Source organism: Chelonoidis abingdonii, chromosome 7 (genome assembly GCF_003597395.2).
Source record: "Chelonoidis abingdonii isolate Lonesome George chromosome 7, CheloAbing_2.0, whole genome shotgun sequence".
Classification (NCBI taxonomy): Eukaryota; Metazoa; Chordata; order Testudines; family Testudinidae; genus Chelonoidis; species Chelonoidis abingdonii.
Genome location: NC_133775.1, coordinates 54744870 through 54771291, shown reverse-complemented (window position 1 = coordinate 54771291; position 26422 = coordinate 54744870). Strand labels below are relative to the sequence as shown.

Below are 26422 nucleotides of genomic sequence, written 5' to 3'. Positions count from 1 at the left end.
AAGACCATCAACTTCCGTTGGCATAGGCCACCAAACAGTCATCCTGTGGTAATGACTCAGTAGATCTCATTAGTAAAACTGTGGGCATGAGACCCAATCAGCAACACAAAGCAGACTCTTGTACAGTGTGAAGCGTGCCATTAGAAATAAGTAATTTGCTAACTGAAACATATGCAAATACAGGAGTTTTAGACTAAAACTCATTAGTAAAGTGTATTGTTCTTAATGCATCCTTTGGTTTACCTTACAGAATAAGAAATAAAAATTAACTCAGTGTACAGTTATTTTGTGCCTCCTCTTAGGAATTTCTTTCCACCCCTTCTGTGAACACTGTAAACAAAAACAGATTGATGAAAAGAGTTCCCAAAGCTGGGAAACATTAAAGTGGTTCTTACGGTGGGATCTATTCTGAAAGAGGGCACTGTGTAGCGTCAGCCCTTTTAGCGATAGCAGAAGAAAGGACTGTTTGGTGCAATTCATTTTACCCCATCAGGCCAGCAGTCCTCTTCCTCCTTCCCCTTTATTTGCTTTGGTTCCTAGCTAAAGGATTTTGGTGCCAAACTTTGGAGTGATAGTGGAAGCAGTGTCTCCTTAGATACCTTTTTTTTTTTTTTTTTCCTGTGTAGAACTCTGTCAGCTGCACAAAAAACCATTTAACTGGGAAGGCTTCAGTATTCCTGCCATGAGAGTTTGTTTATCCGTCTGTCATCTAGAAAAACAATGAATTTTTTTGTTTATAAAGGATATCATAAAACATACAGAACACTTGCAGTTTCTAGATGCAACAAAAATGGGGGAAGGGGAACCCACCTACTAACTTTTTATTATCCCCAGTGTGTGAGCTGTTGAAGAGAGCTGCATACCATCTTTTTTCTCCCCTTACACTCACAGACTTGTATTAAAGTATTTTTGTGGTACAGGTAATCCTACAAAAATAAGAACTGAGAGGCCAAAAAAGTGGTGTGGGCTGGAAATTACCTGCACTGTTTTTTCCCTCCTTTTATATTTTTACTTGATCTTGATAACTGATTAGTTATGTTGATAACTCGATTAGTGGGAGCATTTTAAAACTTGTGCTTATTATATTGAACTGGCTATCATATTTGTAAGAATGTTACCCCTTTTGACCGAAGCCGTTAGCCAATGTTCAGGGTCTTGTGGATTGTTCCCTTTAGAAAGACAGTTTGATGCCATCCTGTTTATTTACAAATAATGTACACAAAGTTCTGTTTCCCTGAGTACAGTAGGAACCGAGATATTGTGTCAAACTATTCCAAGGCTTTTTCTAGCCAACACTCTGACCAGAAAACTCTGTCTCTCAGTCTATTTCTACACAGCGAATGAAGGTGTGATTGTAGAGTGGGTAGGCAGTGCAGGCTAGTTACCTGAGTATGAGCTTGCTGGAGACCCTGGGTATATAGTCAGGCAACAAGCCCACCTGTGCTATAATCACACCGTCCTTTGCTATGTAGAAATATCCTTAGTTTTCTCCCAGGGTCACACTGCAGGTGCTTCTCTGGTTGCTCTTGGCTTTCTGTTATTGTCTCCGGCTGCTTCTGTGATCTTTCTGTCAGCTTCTCTCACAATCTCACACACTTTCATCAAACAGTACCTAGCTCTCTGCATTTGCATTCAGACACTAGTGAAATCCCACTGTTTGTATAGCTCAACTCCTGACCAGCCTCTCATGTGGTCTGGCACTTTGCATGGTGGCTCTTAGTGTTTCATCTGTCTTATTCCAAAGGCAGCATAACTGCTTCTTGCATTTGTCCTGAATGAAGTGTGGCTGTCACACACACCAGCCTCAAGGAGGAGTCACCTCCCTTCTGGTATGTCTGTAGTTTTTCATTTTAAATGTAACAAGTAACTATCTGATTGTGGACTTTATCTTTCCAAAGCACTGAGCACAGTGGATCCTTTCTTGGCCCATTAGGACTGCTTACACACTCACAAATGTACTTAAGCACATGCTAAATTTTAACATGAGTAATACCATTGACTTAAATGGGACCACTCACTTGCTTAAAGTTAAGCATGTGCCTAAGTATTTTGCTTGCAGGGCTGAGCCCTGTGTAGTTTGTACAAGCAAAGAGTCACATATGAATTGCCTTAGGACATGTCTACCCTTGGAGCAGTCACTATAATGGTATAGCTATACCGGTATACTGTATCAGCAAAGCGCTGCTCATGTGGATATATCTTATTCTGGCAAAACCATGCTTTTGCTGGTGTGGCTTATTCCAGCCCGCTCAAGTAAAACAAGTTACCAATAAAAATGCAACATCTACACCACAGGTAGGCAACCTATGGCACGTGTGCCGAATGCGGCATGCGAGCTCATTTTCAGTGACAGTCACACTGCTTGGGTCCTGACCACCAGGTGGGGGGGGGGCTCTGCATTTTAATTTAATTTTAAATGAAGCTTCTTAAACATTTTAAAAACCTTATTTACTTTACATACAACAATAGTTTTGTTATATATTATAGACCTAAAAAGAGACCTTCTAAAAATGTTAAAATGTATTACTGGCATTCGAAACCTTAAATTAGAGTGAATAAATGAAGACTCGGCACACCATGTCTGAAAGGTTCCCGACCCCTGATCTACATGGATGCTACCCCAGCCTCATCAGTCAAGGATTGCAACTCTTCACACCTCAACCAACAGTATTCTGTTACAGAGACCTGGCTTTAGTCTTAGGCTGTTTCTTCATTAGGGAAAAAAGGTGTGATGTTAACTCAAGTTCATGAACTTGAGGTAAAATATTGGTTCAGACCAGGCAGTTTTCAGTCTAGTATTGGGTTAAAAACCTAGTCTTTGATTGTTCCTTCTAACTTGTGTGAAAACTACAAACTGGTTTGTCTTTAGTGGAAACCTTTATTACAAAGAATTCAGTTTCATCCCACCCTAAAGATATGGGGTGGGGGAGGGAGCCTATTACAAGCTTAAGTAAATAAAACTGCTGTTTGTCTTCAAACTAGACTGCTCCCTCTTCTTCTTGAGAGCTGGTGGATCTGTTCAATGCCATTCCTCCTCACTGCTCCATTTGAAGTTAAAGTGAGAAATTAATCCATAATGCAACTTGAAGCTTTTTAATGTGTAAGCACTGATGTGAGGATGCGGTGCAGTGCTGAGATGGCTGTTTGTATTAATTCAAATAGGGCCCTGTTTTCACTTTGTAATTCAATTAGTATGTTCAGCTGAAGTCTCTCTTCCTGCTAGTTGCTTTAAGGGATCGTGTGTAAAAGATCTACATGTCATGCTTCAGGAAAATGTGAGCAGTATCCCTGGTATTTCACCCAGCGCTTTCACTCTTTCTCTTTCAAGTGCTGTTGCTGCCAACGCAAGCTAATTGGAATCAGAAAGCTGACAGAATGCTTAAAAAGTAGATCAGGCATCTGAGCCGACTGCCACACCAGGCAATAATTACTTTAAAATGGTCATCACAAGGGAAGCAAATATGGAACTGCCCCATCTTTTAGGCACAGAAGTGAGCAATCCTTTATGCAGTGAAGCAGATAAATAAACAAAATGGCTGATGACAGTACCCCAACTTCAATTTAAATTCAAGGCTCGGGCAAAGAGGGTGTATGTCCATAATTCTGCTAAGATTTATTCTATGTATGTCTTCAAAAACATTTTCCTTCCATCTTTCTGCTTCACTTTCAAAAATACAGTGGAAAAAAAAGAAAAATGGAAGGAGGAAGAGGGGAGATGCTAGTTAACATTAAACAGCCTCTAACAGTAATAATGGCGCCGGGGCAGAGCATTTCCCATGGAATAAATGACCAGCTAGTGTTTCCACTTATCACCAGGAAATATCTTGGGCCTCAGTTATTGTTCTTTAATGGTGATTTTTCACAGCTATACAGTATGTTGGCCCATGTTGACAAGTACTTTGTCAGTGCTTAATCAGATAGTTTTGTTAAGAGTTTAGGAATTGTCAGTCTCTGAAATAAAGGAAACCAGGTGATTTTGGCCTTTCTGTAAAATGTTGCCCTGTCTGTCCCCTCCCCATTCTCCCCCCAGAAATCACGTGTATTAAAACCAGGTGAATTTTTTAGCTTTTCTGATTACCACAAAGGTGGGACTAAATATATAGTTGTTGAGTGCTAATCTTTTTTTAATCTACTAACAAAACCCACAAATTTCCATCTTCAGCCATTGACAACAAAGCACTGCTGGCCCTAGAGTTTAGACAGGGAGGACTGGTGCAAGGAAACACCACCAAACCAAAGTGGACATGGTTGTCCCATGGCAGCTCAATGGGTTTGAGCAACAAACCCAGAGCCACTTTGTAGCTTCTATTCCTAGCCAATGTACAGTGTGCGTGTCATGTGCATCAAATAACTTTTAAGCAGCGGCAGAAAATTAAACAAGATGGCTTTGAACACGCGTGCACACACATACACCCCGGAATTATCACCCAGATATGCCTTTATTCTTTGCAATTTTTAAACAATTTACTCTTAAAAATCTCTTCCTGAGCATAAAGACCTGGCAGGACTGGCCCAATTTCAGTTGTGGGGTATGGGCACAACTCTGTTCAAGCTCGTGGCTTTTCACCCATTTGCAGGAGGACTGAAATGTCCCTCTGTGCTTTCAGAATACTATCAGGCTTGTATTCCGGCCGGGGCCCTCTCTACCCCAGACTTCTCCAGAGACATGAGCTTCCTCTGTTTTTCCTCCTGTTCCTTGCCCCTAGTAACTATTTATTTGACATGCTTCAGCCAATAATTTTTACCTGTGTGTTTGTGCATGTGTTTGCTGAGTAGCCTGCACATAGGAACAGCAGGAAGTAGTGCAGATAGGCTTTTAATACTTGGACTAAGTTTCAAGGATTAATCTTGTCTGTGGGCATTTGGGGTTTGCGTTTGTAGCATGGAGGACCAAGGTCCTAGCACGAGCTTTGGTATTCACTGTGCCTTGAACAGGAGGCCTTGTCCCTCCCTGTCCAGCCCCTTTGGAGAGGCTAGTGGAGCTGAGGGTACTGGCATTGCATAGACCTTGCACTCAGGGGAATACGTTGTGTCTAACGCCTTTATAGTGGCACCAGATTGAGTGAGGCTCTTTGCATCCTCGATGCAACCATGCAGGGCCTGGCACCATCTGGCCCTTGATGTAGAGTAGTTTTGTGGCATTAGAAATGTTTTATAGTATGTATAAATCTTTCCGCATTTATATGGGCAAAATAGAATAGCAGTCTCTGCTATGCAGTGCAGTTTGGAAAGTGTCTGTGTTGCTCAGCAGGCCTTTAGTTACACTGAAGAGTTTAATAATAATACTTAGTGGAAACTCCTCAAGTACTGGTGATGTAGAAAAGCTTGATGAGCAGGAGAACTGTACTACTGGAAGTTTCATATATGAGATGAGACGTAAAACATAACTCACCTGGTCAGTAAGGATTCCCTGAAACTTTTTCACAAGCTTTAGGGTATTAGCCTTGTTGTCCTGGTTTAATTTTAATATGGATGTATTTTGCTTATATAAGAATCCCTTGTTGCTTTTAATGGATAAAGTATTCCTTTTATTTTTCTGTTCGCAAAATGGTTGTCTTATTTTGCTAACACTATTATAATGGCTGCTGCCTTGCACTCCATAGGTTGCTGCATTCTAGTGGTGGACCTACATCTCTGCGTCTATTTAGCTGCATCTACATGTAAAGTATCTTTATAAATCAATGTATAGAATCCACTGGGATATGTGGATGAAAGATGTGTGTACTATCCTGTAAACCTGTCATCCTACCCAATGTTTCCAATTACTTATTTGCTTTTCATTCTCTCTCTTGAATTGTTCATTTGTGTGTGTTTCTTTTTAAAGGGTCGTGATTATTGTTCAGAAGAGGAGGATATCACATAGTGCCAATTCTGCCAATCAAAACAGGAATACTACTGTGTAAATAGATTACAACCCGGTCAAAATCTTTTGGAAGTCTTCTAGAGTGAGCAGCGCTACATAGCAAAAGAAGATCATTTCCACATTGTATGCTCCATTCAGTTACAGCGTTTCTTAAAAAAAAAAAAAGACAAGGAATATTGCTAAGAACTCATATGGAACTGTGTGTGTTGCTGCTAGTTAAAACTTGTTGCAACTTTTCACTTTTCTGTGTCCAAGTATGCAGGAAATCTTCAAATTTAATCTGAAAGACGCTGTTGATTTTACTAAGGTTGCTGGCCTATTTTCTATCGGATTAGGTAGTGTTATACAAAACTTCCATAATTGAACAGTCAAGCTTCTAAGAAATCCTCGAGCTGTTTGTCAGGCCACAGATGGGCTGGAGTGCTTAGTATTACTGGTGATTTCAGCCTTTGGAGATGGGATGTGGTTGCCATAACAGGCCTTGTTTCTCTACTGGGAAGAAGTTGAGAAATTATTGTCCGTTAAAAGCATGTTATCATACAAATACTGGAAGTGATGCAGGAGCAGAAATTTGTATTTTAAAGGGAAAAAGTTTCACTTAATAGGTATCTTAATCAAGGACTAAGCTTGCCGTATTGGCTTTTCTGAACGCGAATGGAAGTGTGATCACAATCATTTGAATCCCTCTTTTCTAAGAAAATAAACATTTACTGTTTTTATGTATTCTTGTCTTTTACCATTCATACAGTTCCACCCTTTCTGAGTCTGGGGGACTTGGGAAGGCAAAGGCAGCCCTCTACAGCTGCAACTCCAAGATGCTAACACTTTAAAGCACCTATGCCAATTTGTAATGTCTGTTGTGTGTTCTGTAGAGTTTTATTTTTCCATATTATGCAAAGGAGGATATTATCTTCTTACAGGCAATATTTTAACAAATATTGTCATGAGCAAAAATAACCCTAAAGGGGCGGGGAGGAGAGATACTCTTTGTATTTATTCTTTTAAAGTAGTTAGGTAACTGTGCCTGTCTTTATATGACAGTGTGTAACCCCAAAAGATGACCACACCAGGAAGAGATTCTGTTTTTGTCAATGTGATACCAGGACACAGAGGTTTCTGTATTAAGTTTGTTTCAGTGCAGTTTTGTTGGATTATATATGTGGAACATACTGGGGATTTTGAGATGCATTCAAGACAAGATTTTCCAATGACTCCTGATTTTAGGTGCTTCCATTTTTTGGTGCCCAATTTGAGGCATCTTAAAGGGCCATTATTTTCAACTAGTCACATTTGAAAATCTTGTCTAAAGTTATGAATCCTGAGTATTGGGAGTTGTGGAGGGCCAATGATTAAAGAGGTCTCCAACAACAGAATGCAGTGATGCTATGGGTAGAGTTAACAATCAATATGAAAAGGCTTTGTACTGTTTTGAAATTGTCATAGTGGAGCAATTGATGCTATACTGTTGCTTGAATGGTGTACAACACGACCCTCAAACCTTTCCCTTCTCTCTCTCTCTCTCTCTCTCCCCCTCTCCCCCCCCCCCCCCACTTCCTTATTTTTCCCGCCAGACTTTTTCCTTTTTCTGACCAGAGGACAGAGAGAAGAAGCAATGAGTTAGAATCACATATTCCATGACATGCGCACTCTTGAATAGTCAGCATAGTATATTAATACTTGTTACATTTCATCTTCATGCAAGACTGGTTCTATAGCAAGAGTAATATGTCAGGAGGCTTTAGCAAGACTGCTATATCAAGAGTCCTAAATCCTGCCATCTGATATGGGCATCTCAGCCGGCCATCAACAGTACTGAAAGTTAAGTGCTCAGTACATCACAGATTAGGACACAAAGTTACCAATAAGCAGCTAATATTTTTCAGGGTAAGATTCCAGGAACAACTGTCCTAACAGACAGGGATTCTACCAGATTACACGGATTTTTATCCTGCTTGTGGCTGAAAATTGCAGGAGAATTCCAGTTTCCCAGATCTTCATTCAGTTTTATCAACTGATTTTAACAATTCAGTCTTGTTTATTTTGTGGCATAGCATATCCCAAGCTGACCAGAAGCTACATTTTCTCATCTGTGGTCGAAATCTCACATCATTTTTATCAGGATTGTCCTGGTTTCTCCTGGAGCTGAAGCATGAGAGAAACAGGTTTGTGTTCTCTTACACTGTGACTGTGCCTGTGTAGTACTGAACTTGTTTCATGAGTGGTGTCATCTCTCAGTAAGGTAGCCATCGCCAGAAGGAGCATCAGGAACACTCATTTTAATTCCTTAAACAACTTGGGGCCTGGTTTTGCATGCCCTACTAACGGGAGCAATCCTTACAAAATTAAACCTCACTGGCTTCAAGAGAGTTATGAAGGGTTGCAGGACTGAGCCCTTTCTTTTCAAATATAATTAATAGTTTCCATGTGATAAATGTTTCTTGCCATGCAAGTTCTGTGTTGAAAAACACATGTACAGCAGTCCTTAAATCCATCAGCCTCCGTCAGTATGGAGTTACTTTCAGCGTGCTAATACTAAATGTAAATAAAAATGTATAGTTGTTTATAATGCTAAAAACAAAGTTGATTGCTATTGTATACTGTTCTAAGTCTTATGAAGGAAAAAAAAACATACCTGACCCTTCTCATGTGTCTAATGTGACTGTACTGTTAAGCAGCTAGTGTCTTAAGCCTTTGTGTAAATTATAACCTGACTTGCGTATTGCTGCCTTCAAGTGACAAAAGCAGCAAATGCTTGGGTGGGCGGTTGTATTGGTAGTTGCAATGGTGGGGATGAAAGTGTTGGGAGGAGAATTTGGAGGGAAATTAATAGCTGCCAGTTGCTCTTTGTGAAATTCAAGATTGCAGTAGACTGCCAATGGGTGTGGAGGGATTGTCAACAAGATTCATAATTACTTTACCAATTTTATTGTGCAGTAAGTGTGAATAGAAATGAGAATTTTATTATTCCTGTTGTTGACATCTAGTCAGCATATCGTGGACCATCGCAATATTTGTTATCATTGACAACCACTATGCAAAAAAGAGAATTTTGCATTGACAGTTTTTTGTGCTCTCTCTTTGGCTATTGCCTAATCATTTAACTAGCTGTCTTACTCTTTTTTACGTGAAAAAGCAGAATTCTGCAGTTGTGATAAAAGGAAAGAAACTCTGTTTCCTGAAACAACAAAAGAACACAGCAAAAGTCTCTTATTTTCTAATCTCCAGTGTCAAACAGAGTTCTGTGAAATTAAGATGGCTTCTGAACATTTAAGGCTCTGTTTTGACATCCTTCTCTCTACACCTGGACCACTGAAAGCTGTCTGCTTTGTTTGGCAAAGCAAGAGGACTCCACTGGAATGTTTCTTGAAAATTTGATCAGTGAGGTACTGAGAGAACTTCAGCAGAACAAGTGGAGAGAGTGCATACAGCTGGCTGGAAGTAATATGCTGGAAAGTGGGCAGTGAACAACTGGACCTCCTTTAAATTGAAAATGCCTAGGAGTGAGATCTTAACTAAATTCCTGTTCTGTTTTGCCATTGGTGAAAAACAGTATTTAATTTATTTGTTTTTTGTAAGAGAGAGAACTTGCAGGAACCAAAAGCAGAAGTGTTAAGTTCTTCATGTAAATTATATTTTTAATCAGGTCTATTTTGTTTCCTTTGACAAAGACATATCATATTTTGCTAGAAACCTAAACATATAGTGCCAGTCCTCCTCTGCTAAAGGTCTATAATAATATAAGCAGATTACTGTAGATTTAAAATTTATCTCTGCTCAAGTTGTACCTCAAAGATACTTTTACACGATCAAATACATTTTGGGGGAGGGGGAATTTAACTTTACACACCGTATGTGCTGCTGATTATTTTTAAGGCATATGATGCAAGAAGCACCAAGAAAGTGATTCTAGACCAAAGTGTATTGTTAATAAGGTACCTTATTAAGGTGCCTGGAAGCTTAGGGTGAAATTCTGGTTCTCTGAATTCAGAGCCTGAATTAAAGGGCTTTGTGTTTGAATCTGCACCATTTGAATTTTCTTTTCCACCCACAGAGTTGTGGTAAATGCTCACATATATTGTCATAATTTATCTGCATTAAGGACCAAATCCTGGCCATAACCCCACAGGCATCCTGCAGGTTTGCGCAATGTGTGGAGTGAAGGAAGAATTTTATAACCTATTAATAGAAAATAGTATCACTGTGCTAAGCATTTGGGCTGGTGACTAAAATTCATTAGCAGTTTTGTAAGGGCATTTATTTCTATACTCTGGATCCTTAGGTAAATAAAATACCAAACTTCTGAAGAGCATTAAGAGACACTGAAAAGACAGTCTGGCACCATTGGAGTGTGTTCACTACCTAACCCCTGGCAGAACTGTGCTGAGTTCTCTGTGTAATAGTGTTAGCACAAAGGCAGAGGGCCACTAGTGGATACTGCCAGAGAACAGGAGGGAGTGGTGGGATGGGTTTGTCCATTTCAGAGCCCCCTTTGGTTGTGATGAGAATTTCACCATTACTGTACTTGATTAAGACACAAAGGGGGAATGGGGATGGAGGTGGAAAAGAGTTTTTGGCAAAGGCAAAGCTCAATCTTCAAAGGATCTAGAAGGGGGATATTTGATAATGTGCTGAGCAGTGAAAGGGTTAATTTTCTCTTCCTAGGCAAGAGAAGGTCTCCAGCTGTTGAGAGTCACTGAATCAATGAGGCAGACTGCAGCTGGGTATGGTTTCTTATCAAACAGATAACCCTCTCCAAGGGAGGTCTGGGGAAGCTGCACTTTCCTTCTGAGAATGTCTCATGGAGGGCAGGGCTGCTTTGCCCACAGGACTCTTTTTATAGTCCTGATTAAAGGGTTTTTATTTAACCATTGAAGTTGTTCTCTCTATCTCCTGAGACTAAGCCATGACCCATTTTTTCCAGGGATTCAGCTCTCTTTAGGCCTTCACATGGCAACAACCCCCCACCTGTAGCCTTTGCTCTCATGCCGAATTTTGGGAAATAGGTATTTACTTGCATCTCCAGAACAGAAGGAACTCTTCAGCGTGAACAAGATGGCACTGTGTTTTGTACAGGAAATATGCCATTGAAGCTGAAGAAATAAGTTTCCTGGGGCTGCACCGAGAACATGGATAAGAAGCTGCAAGTCAGGATTTTTATGTATGTATTTCTGTTTAAGTGAAATATTTTCTTCCAGCAATATTCTCATGTCTTGATTTAACAAGCATCCTTGTGAAGTAAACACTTAATACAATGTGCATATAAGTTGATCTCTGGAATCAGGGTATTGCTGAATGTTAAACTAAAGGTACATGACTGGCAGGAGAGTATCACACTTCTAAAACCTTAATCTTGGGTATTGTCTTGAATTGGTCATTGAAGGGAATCCTGGATCAGCTCTGTTTTGTGGACATCTGGCACTGGGGTTGTCAATTTTGGTTGGATGTACACCTCTACCCCAATATAACGCTATCCTCAGGAGCCAAAAAATCTTACCACGTTATAGACGAAACTATGTTATATCGAACTTGCTTTGATTCACTGGAGTGCATAGCCCCGCCCCCCCGGAGCATTGCTTTACCGTGTTATATCCAAATTCATGTTATATCGGGTTGCGTTATATCGGAGTAGAGATATGTTCCTGGATGTTTCATCACATGACATAATCTTTAATTCAAGGCTAATCTTTAATTCCTGGAGACTCCAGGACAATCGTGGAGAATTGGGAACCCTAACATATTATTTTAATACCTCTGCCACTTACATCGGGGGAGGGGGGATAGAGACACGGGAATGCTGCATGTGCGCTTGTCTTGTGAGGCTTTCTCAATCTTCACTTCGGCCAGTGTTCCGTCTCAGTTTCTGTATCTTGTGCAATATATGTAGGTACACCTCTACGCCGATATAATGTGACCCAATATAACACGAATTCTGATATAATGTGGTAAAGCAGTGCTCTGGGGGTGTGGGGCTGTGCAGTCCGCTGGATCAAAGCAAGTTCGATATAACGCAATTTCACCTATAACATGGTAAGATTTTTTGGCTCCCGAGGACAGCGTTATATCGAGGTACAGGTGTTTATTAAAAGGTAAACTTTGGCCCAGCCTTAGTGTTGCTGCTTTGTACTGCCATGTGGAGAAAATCTAGTTTTAGGATCTAGACTCGTTGCCCAAGCCAGTGAGTTCTAAGGGGCATTGCTGGATCAGCTTTTTCACACTCTGAGCATCAGGAATGTCATGTGTTGGTCTTCACTGACCCCTCAACCAATTAAAGGTGCTAACAAGATAGTTTCCACAGTTGCTTTCTTAGTAGGATTGTGGCCTTGTGGCTCAGTGGAAAGGTGGGAAAGCCTCAGTGCTTTCTCACGTATATCTAATAGCTGATGGAGGGGATCTGACTGTATGCTACACTTGTGATGGGGGTGGTATTATGGGTCTTTTCAGTTGCTAACTTCTGTGATCTCCTTGTCAGAGTACTCCAGCTGGCATTCTTGAGATGGCTGCAGTAGTGTTCTTATGGTTACAGAACCAGGCTTACAAGGGCTACAGAATTCCAGTGACCCTCATCATGTTATAGCGCATGAGTTAGTGAGAGATGGAGAGAAGAAAGCTGACTTCTTAACAGGATCCTGTTAAAAAACAGAATAGACAACTTTGTTCTTTGTATCTCTCATGTTGCCTAATATTAAAGCCTCTAGATTTTGAATGTTGAGAAAATAACATGAGAAAAAGATTTTCTATCCAGTTGCTCTTTGTTATCTGAATGTATTCTCTAATCAGCGCACAATGTGAGATGGCACTGGTTCCCCTCAGCTTATAATAAATTTAACTGTGGCACTCTAAGCCCCTGAAGCAAGAAGTGCTGCATTTGCTCCCCCATGCAAAATCATTATGTATTAATAGTACCTTATATATATATATATAGTGTTCTTCTATCATGCTTTTCGTCTGTAGATCTCAAAGCACTTTACAAAGTAGGTCAGTGTCATTACCCTTGTTTTACAGATGGGGAAACTGAGGTACTAGGAGGTGAAGTGACTTATCTAAGGTCACCTAGCAGTCCAGTGGCGGAGTCGACAGTAGAATACAGGTCTCCTGAGTCCCAATCCAGTGCTAAAGCTTTTAAACAGAATCTTATGAGAAACCCTGGTAAGGCCCATAACTGCTTTTTTCAAATGAATGACATGAGGTTATTTCTGTATGTGCTTGACATCACCAGATCTTTGCAGTGCTGACTACAACAATTCAAAACATGTAGATTGCATGGTGAGGTCACAGCAGACAAAGCCAACAACCCCAGGTGTACATTTTTGTCTTAACACTTGAATGAAGTCAATCAAGCATCTCATGCTTAACTTTGAATATACATAGTGTTGCTTTTCATTAAGACTTACTAATGTTCTTCTGTAGTAACTGTTCTATCTCAAGGGAAGCCGGAATCTTGCATGTGATGTTTTTGTGTTATTCTGTGATACTGACAGCTGTAGGATGCTGAAAATGTCAATAGCCCAAGCTTTAATGGGGCTTGGAGGAAAATTCTGTTCTATCCCAAAGTCACAGAAACAAATTCTGCTCTTTCACATGCAAGTAAATTTCAATCACATTGATTCCAGAGAAGTTACTCGGCTTTTACCTGCGCTTTTACTTCATATAACTGAGAACAGAATTTGACCCAAGTCCTGTCTCAAGTCGTGAAAATCTAGTTTAAAAAATACACTCTAGGTCAGCACTTTTCTTTCTTCTCAGAGAACAGGAGAACGGTGATCATTCAACTCATTCAAACACTGGGCACATTGACTAGGTTTCTGTAGAAACCTGGAAGCATAATCCAGTTGCTGGCACAGGTTATAGTGACTGAGCCTGTCAAAGGATTTTAACATCCCGCAAAAACAGATGTCAAATGCCACAGCTCAGCACTGTTGATAACTGTTGTTGTTGTTTCCATTGGGTAGCTTGCTGTCAGTTTCCTTGGTTCTGGGCTGCAGGTCTCCTATTTGCTACAGCCTCCTTCTATGCTGGAGCTGAAAGCTCGTCAAGCTTGTTCCCAGGCCTTTATTTCTGTGTGGTAATACTCTTCCAGCTGCTCTGAACTGTAGTGCTCTTGAAGGGAGATTGCGAATGACTCTTTAGGTAGCATCTCACCTTGACTGATGGAACACAGTGTTACAGAACAATGCCATTGTATAGAGCTAGTAAACTGGATGGCGAGTGCCTAACTAGTATGGCAGTGCCTGGATGCTACAATAATGGGGGATATGTAAAAAATAGATATACAAATTCTAGCATCAAGAATCTGAAGGCAGCAGAGGTAAGAAGATGAGGTAACACAAACCTAGGAAAGTACTCCCACTTGTAAAGGGACCTAGGCCCATAGCCAGAGACATCCCACATAGCCCTCCTCCCCGAACAGACACCGTCATTTCTGTTGACATCCAGCTGCTTTCAGAACTCAAAGGAGTGGACCAAAGGTTCCTGCTTTGGCTGCTATACTCCATGGCTGGCTTCTCTTTGCAGCTGTCTCCCAAGCCCATGTGTTGGTGGTGAGAGATACCACCCTGGGTCCTTGTGTTTCCAGAGTCAGAGTGGGGTCGGGAGGAAGAGTGGCCCTGACTGGGTCCCTTTTTCCCCATGCCCCTCCGGTCCCTGCTTTGGCTGCTTCTGGTCCTACTGGCTGGCTCCTCCTTCCAGCTGGCTGCCATGGGGTCACAACACTACTCAAATTTGGCCTTGCTGCTCCTCTGTCAGGTGAAGTGGCTGGGCCAAATTCGAGTGGCATAGTGACCAGGCATGCAGGGGTTGCAGCACCACTCGGGTTTGGCCTGGCTGCTCCCCTGTCATGAGAGAGGGGGCAGCCAGGCCAAGCCAGAGTGGTACTGTGACCCTATGTGCCAGGTATGCAGTGCTATTCATCACTCAAATTTGCCCACGCCATGTGAGTTTGGGTTGGCCAGTTGGAGCACTGGGATGAAGAGGAGCCACCTTAACCCAGGATGGGAATGATGAGTAGCCAGGAGGCCCCAGGGACAATAGGTGAGAGTCTGGGGGGTGAGTTGTTAGTGGGCTATGGAGTGAGTTGGGGAGTGTCAGAAGGCTTTTGGGTTAGGGGTTGTGGGCAAGTGAGGGTACTTGTTTAAAGGTGGGAGAATGTGGGGTTTTTGGGTGAGTGGGGAATATTGGGAACTGTGGTTAATAGGGCTAAGGTGTTTGGGGCTGCAGTGAGTGGGATGTGTCTGGGCTGCTGGGATGTGGGAGGGAACTATCAGTATGAGTGAGGGCTGGTGGAGGAAGGGTATATGTGGGGTTGGAGGTTCATTCAGGGGTCTGTTTGTGGGGTGGTAAAGAGGGGCATTCTGGGATATGTATGGCACTTTGCTGAGTGGCTTCTGATCAGAATCAATTTCTTCTCTCTGTAAGGTAAGCAACATTTTAGATTTGGAAATTAGGAGGCAGGCCCTCACCTATTCATGCACCAGCACTGTCTGGGCCGTTGTTACACCATGGTAAATGACCCCTTGTGGAACACTATGACGCAGGTATTGGTCACAGAACATGGAGTCTCACATCTAAGTCATTGGCTCAAATGCCCCCAAAGTTGTTTCCATCTGATAGCTGTTTGGTGGTGAAAATAAGCTCAATCTCAATTCAGCTCCCTAAGAGAGAGAGGTGCATATCACAAGATCCAGTGCTGTCACTGCTCCTGTCTCTGTGTCGTACTTTAAGCGAAGAGGCCATGGACTGAACTAGTCTGAAATACTGATTGAGGCAAACAGGATGAGTAGGGTCATGTTTGGGAACGTTGTGTTCATATATAGTGCCATGCTAGTGCTGTGTACCTGTTCTATGTAGTTATCCTCTTTGTCTAGCACTCTCTGTCTAGTACTCTCTGCAAGCATTAAAATCAGTAAAAACACACATTTAAATATAGATATTTTTGAAAACAGCTGACGGTTCTGATAACCCCCCAAGAGAACACATCCATTTCCTTCCAGGTGTTGAATACAGGGTGTGTACACAAGTACAAAAATATAATCTTGGAACTTAATCTGCCACAAATAATTCTTCAGAGGGACTTCAGCAATCTTCCATCTTAGTCAGATCAGCGTTACCCTCAAACTGAACTGGTTACTTGACTGTGGAACTACCCATAACAGGTATATTGTGCACCCCCATTTATCCTGTACCCCATCCCCACTGAGGCCAGTGTCCAAATACAGTGTTTTCTAGGAATCCCATTGGGAATTGCAATGGTGTAGAGTTTATATTGATGTGTCTGGGCTACCTTTGAAACTTGGTAAAGATTAATGGGAAGTGCTGTATTCTGCAGAGGAAGGAGAGGAGGGCAGAAGTACTAGGCTGGTAGTGTGGTAGGTTTCCCCAGACTTACAGGGAATGTTGGCTATTTGGCAAATGTCCTTTCTCCAGACTATCATGTGTGGAGATGAATGGTAATGCAATGCCATAAAAACCTGTCAGAAGGATTCACTTTTTGCAATTAGCTTTGAATGTTTCACTGCAGGGCAGTCCTGTGCAGCACTTGTGCAGTGCTTTGAAACATCTAGGACAGATGGTTGGATGGTGGGTGAACAGATTTTACTGAAAACCGCAAGTAGTTTACAGCTTTTGGCCAAATCAACTTATATTAGAAAATGGAACATAAAAACAAATTGGTTAATAATGGGCTAATAATATTGCTGCTCTGGTTCCAATGTACAGAATTTTAGGCCCAAGGAACTATGAAATGGGAATCGATCCCACATGCCCTCTTCATGTCCACTGAGTTTATTTGCATGTGTGTGAACCTTGCAGGGTTAGTCTATTGGGGCTTGATCCAGTGGGAAGTCTCATTGATTTCAGTGGGTTTGGATCAGGCCCTTTATAAAGAACTTAACTTTAGAAAGGTGACTTGGGAGGATGTCCAGGGGTGTAATAATTTTTGACCATGCACATAACATTCTTGATGGGGAATGTTTTGATAGTCTTCACTGCTTGTCATTTCAGTTTTGTAAATACGCCTGCTTTAAAAATCCAGGTTTATATGGAAGAAGAATCTGTTTTTTGCAGGAAGAGAAGAGAATCCATCTGTCTTTGCTTTTAATATAACATCTGGTCTGTCTTATCCTGTCTCCCCCCCCCCCCCCACAAATATTTTCAGTAGTGTTTGAATTTTCAAATGTATCAATATGTATCTGAGATTTGGCATTAGATGAGGGTGGCAAAGGCTCAATCTAGATATGACCAAGGTGAAGTTGGTTGGTGGGATTCAACTGGAAAGAATTGGTGATGATTATATTGCCAACCCTAATTAAGGCTAAGAAGCCACCATTTTATGATGCTGGTTTGTAATTTTGTGGTCTTGTTAAATCCAAGGTAGCTACTTGCTGTTCCAGTAGCAGCTGGAACCTTTTTTATTTTTATCCCCCTTTTCCCCACCTGGCAAGACAAGTGCGACAGTTTCTTTTGGATGTGGATCTCATTATACCGAGCCATGCCATTGCCACCTGAAGACTAAAATACTGCCACGTGGTCAATATGCAGTTATATCTTGAGACTATCCAGAAACTAAACATGGCTTCTGATTCCTTTCACAGAAGGAAGATCATCTTGTGGTTAAAGCACTTGAAATGGAGGTGGCACCACCCCTCGCGAGAATCCTCTTCTGGTTGGGTGTGAGCCTGCTGTCTGTTAGCTTTTGAAACAGGGTGGTACCCATGTCTTGCGAGTGGCCCCCAGCCAGTGGCATGTCCCTGCCTCAGCCCTGCCACACTGAGCTATCCATCCATGATCCTGCTGCTCTTCCAACCAGCCAGAAATCTGGTCCTCTTTCTTCCAGCTCCAGGCAGCAACTGACTGCTCTATCTCTGTTGCTTCTTTTTCTATGGCCCTCCTGACCCCTGATTGGCTGCCTCTATTCTAGGCCACCTTGAGGACTTCTCTGCTTTTTTCTGGGGCAGGATGAGGCAGGGCCACATGGCCTTCCAGCAGGGGGCCTCTGGACCTAGTCCACCCAGTCACAGCACCAGACTGAAATGCAGAAGGTCTGAGTCTTGTCCCTGGCTCTGTCATAGACTAACTGCTCGTCTTTGAACCAAAGCCTAGTAATCTTGCTGTGCCTCAGTTCCCCATCTGCAAAATGGGGATAAAAGCACTTCTTTGTTTAGATAATATAAACTCTTTGAGGCAGGGACTGTGTATGTTGACCAGCACAATTAGCCACTGATATCATGTGGGGCCACTAGATACTACTTTAATAAAAACAAAAAAAAAACAATAGTTCGTTATAAGGAAATGTAGGCAGTCTTTAATATTACACATGATGGGTTGGGGATTTTTTAGAGTGCACATTTTTAGTCATTGTAAATGTGCCGGAAGTAATGGATGGGCACTTGTTACAAATTAAAATAAATACTTTAGAATCTGAGTTATAGTCTCTGCTATAAATAAGAATGAGCTGAGAAATTGAGCACTAAAAAGGCAAATTTGAGCTCCAAAAGCTGTCAGTTATAATATAAAAATTAGTTTTATGATAAACATTCAAATCTCCTCTTATATTTTAATTTTAGCAAGTTTATAAAACAATAATTATCTGTCATTTTGATTTGGAGTTAGAGAGAGATGATTCATCTCAATCTGCTTGGTTGACACAGTGGGCCTTTACAATAGCGAAAGCATCCTACTGCTTAATGTACATGGTTACCAAGGAGTCAATTAAATGTAAGTTAAAAAGAAGCCTGATGCCCAGATGCTTTTGAGCTTTTCCTGTCTTCCTAACAGCATCAGTTAGCTCTGCCTCTTCTCAGATCACAGGGCCCAAAGTGTTATTTTTCCTGCTCTCTTAGATGATCAATCTGTTCTGTAGCATCTGTAACATGGACCCTTCTTTAAGAGGCCAATAATAATAATGCTGTGGTCTTACCAGTCAGTGAGGCTTTCATGTAGACTGTGTGTGTTTGTGTTTAATGTGCACATTTTATATGCATAATACACATTTCTATGGTGTGCATCCCCATAATGACTATTTTCCCCACCCCTCTCTAAACCTGAGACTCCCTGGGCATGCAGTTAGTTTTTGCAGAATAATTTGAACACCAGCAAACCTGAGCTTTGACAGACCAAAGGTGAAGTGGATATAGCAATCAAAGCCCGTTCCCTGAAAGTGTCCTACCTCTGGGCCAAAGGTTTCCCAACTGTGGTATCTGTACCACTGGTGGTGTGAGAGCTTGTTGAAAGTGGTACACTGTAACATAGTGGTCTGACTCCTGTAAGATGTAGTGGGCCTGCTCCGGACATGATCCCTTTAAGGAAACGTATTCAAGAGAGCAGCAGACTAGCTGAGGAAGATAGGTACTTCTTTAAGGTGATAAAACCGAGCTCTGGTGACACTTCCAGGAAGATTAAGAGGGAGAGGGCATATGTTTGTCTACCCGGGCTTTGGCCTGCACCCAACTGCAGGAGGGACATGCTCTGCCACTACCGGAGGTCTTGCTGCCTCCCTCCCCGCCCCGTCCTTTTTTCCTCTCTCTTTAACCCCACCAGGACCCTCCCTGTACTCCAGCCAGAATCTCTACCCTAAATCTAACCTGTTAGAGCTTGGCAGGAAATGGTTTTCCTGTCTTGTGAAACTTTTTATGACTTCTAAATTTTTCCCATTCTGCATTGAGATGAACTTGAGATCTTTTGAAGTTTTTCTCTCTCACACACTCACATACACACACAAGAACCTTGAAAGAGACAGACACCCACTCATAGCCAATAGCCGGGCGATCAGGGTACTCATCTGAATCAGTCAGACCTGGTACTTGAGCCTTGGTCTCTTACATCCTAAGTGCCCTGACCAATAGGCAGTGCTAGGGTGGGTCCTTTTCTCTTTGTGATTTTGACCAGAAATTGTATCCTAGACCCAAGAAACATTTTCTAATGAAAACTTTCCCACAAAGTGCCCCCCAAAAATTGGTTTTGACAAATGGGCATTTACTGACCAAAACTTGTTTAGCTGAAAAATTCCCAACTATATCTAAACATTATGTTCTCTAATCCTTGCACCCAGATTTCCCCCTGCCAAACTCTCTTCCCTTCTAATTTCCCTCAAGCAGCCCTCCATCAGCCTAATTCAAAATTAGTTTTACAATGAGTCTCTAAATACTTAAGATCGCCTATTTAGGCTACTAAAGGAGAAATTTGCATGTAATACTTCAAACATTAAGAAGGTGGTATGTGAACCCATAAAATTTGGGAACCACAGTTTTAGGCCCTTCACAATTAAATCAAGGGGCTGCTAGTCAGCTTGTCAGCTGATCCCCATTGTTTGGGATCTTACAAGGAAATAAATAGAGTCCGAGATATTGATTAAAACCAACACCTTGAATTGCATCTGCAAGCCAGAATAGATCTCTGAGCAGAGCCACAGCTTGTTTCTAGTAAGAAATCCCCTTAACAAATGGGTGAAAGTTTGAGTAGCCTCCATATAGGGAGCACTGCAATATTTCATCTTGCAGGTGACAGAGGAGCGGGTCACTATGGCAAAGTTCATATCTGAAAGAAAAGGTACTAACTTTTCTGGCCAGGATTAAATGATTCACTGTGCTCTTGGCTGCTACCATAGCTAGGGCATCCAGAAACAGCTGAGGCTCTAACATGAGCCCCAGCTTGCTAAGCTAAACTCTCTCAACTGAGGGAGCTGATGTCACTCTTGATGTTTCTTCCAATGTCCCCACCCCAGGCTGCCAGCATAATTTTTGTCTGTTCTAAATTAAATTTGGCTGTTTACCTTTATCCAAGTCTCAATCCAGGCAGCAGACTGAGTAAGACCTACTAACCAGGAAATGCCACCCATGTTTTGGAGATGCCACAGCACTCTGCCCCTCCAACAACTTCACAGATGTTATACAGGTGACATTACTGAATAGAAGAAGGCCCTTCAAGGAGCAGATGAGCAATTATACTATATTACCCTCTGGGACATCTCAGCAAGGATAGAACAGAGTCCTGTATCCTTCCTAGCACAGGTCAACAACACTGTGTCAGTAAAATCAAAATCAGCTTGGTTTTCATCCTCAGCTAAAGATCACCAGTCAGCCAAACCAAAGTGCTTACGCTACCATTCTCAGGGTTAAACCAAAAGAAGCAGGGTTAAGGAAGTCAGATGACACTGCCCTCTCTGTGTATACAACTGTTGTATTAAAAAGGAAGATTGGAGACAGGGTGACAATTGGAGAAATCATCAGTGTCAAGGAATGGTCTCCTGAGGAAAGACGAAGCAATGACTTGTTTCAGGAATGGTTCCAATATTCCCTCCTGAAGGGAAGTTACTGGCAGTCCCCTACAATCATGGACCCATTGTCTCTTTGCTACATTTTACCAGCCAGGAAGGACAAGGGTCCATCTCACTCTTGAATAGTAGCCTGAAGCTCCATCAGAGCCTTATTGAGTGATGCAGACCAAATCTCAGTGAACAACTCTGCATTTGCTCAGCCTTTATGGAAGCCAAAAGCTTGGTCTGTCAAACTCTCTTATTATGCAATAAAAATACCTACAGTGAGAAACACTCAACTTTACCCCAATGTGGAGACAACAAGGATCCATCTAGCTGTCTGCCTTCTAGAAGAGGCCCATTGATCATGACTAAGGATATGATTTTTGTCATGGAGGTCACGGAATCTGTGATTTCCAAAGACCTTTGTGACTTCAGCCCCTGCAGCTGGGAGCTTCAGGGTCCCACCGCCTCCCACAGTGGCAAGGAGCTGTGAGGTATCCCCACCGCCTGAGGCAGCAGGCCCCCAAGCTCCAAGCCGCCGCAGGCAGTGGGGTTACCCTGCAGTTCTCAGCTGCCGCAGGCGTAGGACCCCCACCACGGTGGCTGGAGGACCCTGGCGGCTCCCTGGCTGCCGCTTCAGGTCAGGGGGACCCCCGCAGCTCCCCACCAGCCATGGCAGCGGGGGGACCTCGGCAGCTCCCCCGCCGTCATGCAGTTTGGGGATCCCTACAGCTCCCCACTCTGGCAGTGGCAGGTGCATTCTTGCGTCACCTCACTGCTGGGGAAGGGGTAGGGGGACCCTACAGCTCTGAGCCCCCATGGGTGGTGGGGGCCCCAGAGCTCTCAGCCACCCCACAGCTACCCAATCTCTTCCCATTTTATCACGGATATTTTTAGTAACAGTCAGGGACAGGTCATGGGCTTCTGTGATTTTTTTTCTTTATTGCCCATGACCTGTCCCTGACTGTTACTAAAAATATCCGTGATAAAATCTTCGCCTTAATCATGACTTTAAGGGTGGTTTTCATTAGCGATCTGTGTTCTGAATTGCTGCTAACAATGAAAAAATTCTCTTTTTGACTTAGCTGCCTTCTAGCAGTTTGAAAATCACCTACTTAACACAGGTGAAGGATGTGGTAAGTTGTCAGGTGCACTGTCCAGGAGAAACATACTAGGTAGTTGGAAGCAACTGCTGTGATCCTCCTTAAACTAGCCAGTTGCCTTGGAAAACTAGGTAACATGAACCTCAGTAGCTGAAGTAGTATAGATACTGCCTATGCTAAGTCTAGGAAACACAACAAATGCCATATAACTTTTGTAAGAAAAAAATTAGCTAAATTGTAAAGATGACACTTGAGGGAGCAGGAGGGACTTAGCTCTTGTGTGAAATATCGGAGGTGAAATGTTACTAAATACATACTGGGTGGTTCAAGAAGCATACAAGCCCCATTTGCATATTGGCTGTATCCAGTTGTCGTTGTCTATTTCTGATTTAGTGGCAGGTTGCTATGTAACAAGGTAAGAATCCTGCTGTCTCTTTCTTTACTCTGTTGGATTGACTTCATTCCTCTGTGCTGTTGTGTGATCTCATTCTGGGCTCGTAGCTCTTTAAAATCCTGAAATTAACAGTGAAGGAGACATGAGTTTATTTTAAGATGGATAATAGTGACAGTTTCACCTTAACTGGTCCATTAACATGAAGCATTTTCCTGAATCTATTTTAGTCCACTGTGCTAGGCACTGGTTGAATGTAATACAAATGAATGTATAAGACTAATAATTAGCATCTTGAATCACTATCAAGCTTTTTTCCTTCAAGGGTTTGAAGATGTATAGCTCTGTGTTGAACAGAAAATATGTCCTTTCTGTTCAAAACATCTTGAAACACAAAGGTTTAAAATGAGATCGTGGTTAAAGCCTAGATAAATACATGGAGACTGAATGAAATTTTCAGTTTCTAGCATTCTGATATTACTTCTTTTAATAGCCTGTTTGAATGAGTCATATGGAGATGTATTTATTCACTGAGCTGAAGAGAGCAGCTACCTAAAATAGCTGCTTTATAATTTTTTATGGTGCTGTAATGCCAGTGACATCATTTTACAGAGATACATTATTGCCAAACTAAGTATAATTAATGCCAAAGCTACTATCTGTTATATAAAATACTTATGGAAATGTCTCCTGTCTCTTGAATCGCCTTCCACTTTTCCCATAGCGCCTTTTCTATTTTATTTTCTTAACTAGACAAAATGCTTCTTGAAACCTTTTTTCTAATTTCCCAAAACTCAGCTTTACGGGTGGAAAGGATGTATAAAAATCTCCAAAAGACCCCAGTATTATCTATTATATAGATGCCACCAATGCGAAGAAGAGGGCAACATGAAAAAAATCACAGAACTATCCATTAAACAGTACAGTATCTACCTTTAAGCACCTCACCTGCACTCTGCCCACTAATTTATTTTACCTAGTGTTGCTTCTAGTATTGCAAACCTCTGCAGAGCTTCAAACAGCTGTCATTTAAATAAAAGCCACAGATGATGATCTTTTGTCCCAAAGAAATTCTTAATTTTACCTCAATGCACATTGTGCAAAATTTAATTTTATCTTAACACACAACCCAAAATACAACAATTGAGGCAGGCAAAATTCATTACTGGAGCAGGGACTGGTTGAAGTTCTGATATCCTGTGTCCCATTAGGGTTAGAAATGTTTGATTTATGCCATGGAAGAGCTGAGCATTCCTAGCTCCCTAACAAGAGAGAGAGCACTTGCTTCTAACCCTGGAGGTCCCAAAGTGTTGACCTTAAAAACAAAAACAAAATCACATTATATATAGAGACAAGCTATTTGATTATTTATTTATTTATTTAGATTTTAAAAGTGTTTTTGGTTATAATTTTCTTCTCCTTCTCTGGCCTGTACAGTTGGACTCCTGATACTCAGAGAACCTAGTTTTCCAGACAGTGGGACATGAAACTCATTACCAAAACTGTTAAACCACTGTAAAACATTTGAAAAGGTCTTTCTGTAAAATGTTGTATTCAGAACATATGAGGATGCAGAGTAAAGGTTGTGTTAGCGCTCGTTTGGGATGGTCTGCATAATTCACTTGTGGCTTTGTCACGTGCATCTTTCCACTGCTCCAAACTCTCCCTGCAAAAACATGTAATCATCTGTTACATAACAATCATCTGTTATACAGAATATTATTGTTGTGTGTGTGGAGTATGTATATGTACATGTGTATATGTAGGTCTAATATATATTTGTGTAAACACACCCACACAAACACATTGTTTAGCCTTTGTTAATCTTCTTAATGTACAGCCGTCCTTGAGCCTTAAGATCCCAATTCAGCAAAGCACTTAAATACGTGCTTACGTGATTTGCTGAACTGAGGCTGGAACAAACCCTTGTGTATTAGTGCCTTTGTTAGCCTTCCTATTGCATATTTCCCAGCATCCAAAGGTTAATAAAGTGAATTATCCTACATCAGTGTTTAATATCTTAATTGAACCTTTCTGTAACCATCTGTTTTACAGAGACCATTTGAGCACGACACATTTATTAACATTATTTTTTTATATATAGGGCTTAACATGGCAATAGGACTCTTGCACCATCAAAGGCTGGCGAGGTTTCCTCTGAAAGTTCAGTCTGTTGCAGAGCTAGCTGACTGGCTTCATGGGAACCAGGATCCGATTTTTCATGAGAACACCTCGTTCTGCAAGATTTGTCCACAGTGAAAGAATTCAGAGTGCCTCTCCCTTCTCTGTGTTGCACTGAAGTAATCTTTTGTTTCTATTAATAGACAGGGCAAAACCCTGTCTTCTTCTTCTTCTTGTAATAATGCTCTTTTATCCTCAAGAGGATTCAATTGTTTGCTGTTGTCTCTGATGGTTTTCCATTGAAAGTTGTGAGACTTAGCAATGCTAAATAGTTGAGCCTTGCATTGCATGGCCAGTTATACAGGACTGATGACAACTCCTTCTTACTTGAATATGCCACCAACAAGACATATTATCCCTCTGGTGACTAATGTTTACTCCAAATCTATACAGCATTCTTTTAATATAACTAAATTATTCCTTAAATATTACCCACACGTGCATCTCACAATGATTACAAATCTTGACAAGCTATGAGCTTTCTGTAGATACCTTACATGATACTCTTTATGCATAAATATTCCATAAGTTTGGTGTAGTGAGTTTGTAGAGTCTGAGGTGAGAGTTGCTTGCAAAGAACAGGGGACCCTTTCCCTCTGTGTCACAATCTCCCTTCCTGTTTATCACCCAGCTTCACTTCCCTTTCCATTCATGTAGCAGCCCTGTGGCAGCTACGGCACTTGTTTACATGGCAAAAGTAATAGTGGGAATGAATTTGAAAGCAATCTAGTGTCTGAAAGTGAGGAAGAGGGCTAGAGTAGCAAGTGCTCTGTGAAACACCACTGATTAACCTCACTTACTGACCCCAGCATTTCTTCTGAAGTAAAGTTCCTCCATGGACAGGTTCCCATTTATTTGTAGCTTGGTGAACTAATATTCTAGAATGAATCTCTTATCAGTTATCAACTGTACTGTATTGATTGATACATCTTGAAACTGTTTTGCCATTAAAAATTATTCTCTGTTCTCTTCTATAGCACCTTTCATCTATGGACCTCAAACCACTTTTCGGGCATTAATTTAAGCTTGTATCACATGGCATAAGTAAATATTATTGTTCCCATTTTATGGATGCATACATTAAAGTATAAAGAGTTCAAGTGAGTTACATATGATCTCACAGGTAGTTAGTGGCAAAGCTGGGATCCAGAAGTCCTGGCTCCTAGTTCTGTGCTTTAGTCACTAAATATGCTGCCTTATTAATGTTCTCTTGTCACTGTGATCAAGTTCAGGGTTTCGTTGAGGACTCAGATGTTTTCCTAGGATTTTGACTGGAAAAGAATTGGTATTGGTCTTTACTGGCTGATTTCTTTTTACTTTGGGAATGGTGTGGTACTTTGTGAAGTAGACAGACAGCCCTGCGGCTAAGTGGATGCTGCATAAAAATAATTTACTACCTTATATTTTCAGGTGTCTGACCTTGTGTGTGGTGATCATCCCAAAACAGAGAATGAAATTACAATCACACACTGGCGACCAGATTGGGGAGCCTTTATTCAAGGAGTCTGGCCCTGGAGCCTCTACAATTTCCGTTCTTTTGGCTAGACAGAAATACAGCTCCCTCTTCTATAGCAGATCAAGTTATTATAATGGCAGAGAAGAATGGGCAATTTGTGACAGGAGCAGAAACCTCTTAG

General features: G+C 41.6%; 1 protein-coding gene across 1 annotated transcript in view; it reads left to right on the top strand.

The window, feature by feature from the left end:
* Positions 1 to 6586, top strand: part of LOC116826626 (uncharacterized protein C1orf21) — a 240529-nt gene extending 233943 nt beyond the window's left edge. Inside the window, exon 6 of the mRNA XM_075067878.1 lies at positions 5825 to 6586. Within this exon, the coding sequence (XP_074923979.1) occupies positions 5825 to 5863 (39 nt within the window). The 3' untranslated portion in view covers positions 5864 to 6586. The remainder of the gene's footprint in view (positions 1 to 5824) is intronic.
* Positions 6587 to 26422: the final 19836 nt, after the last annotated feature.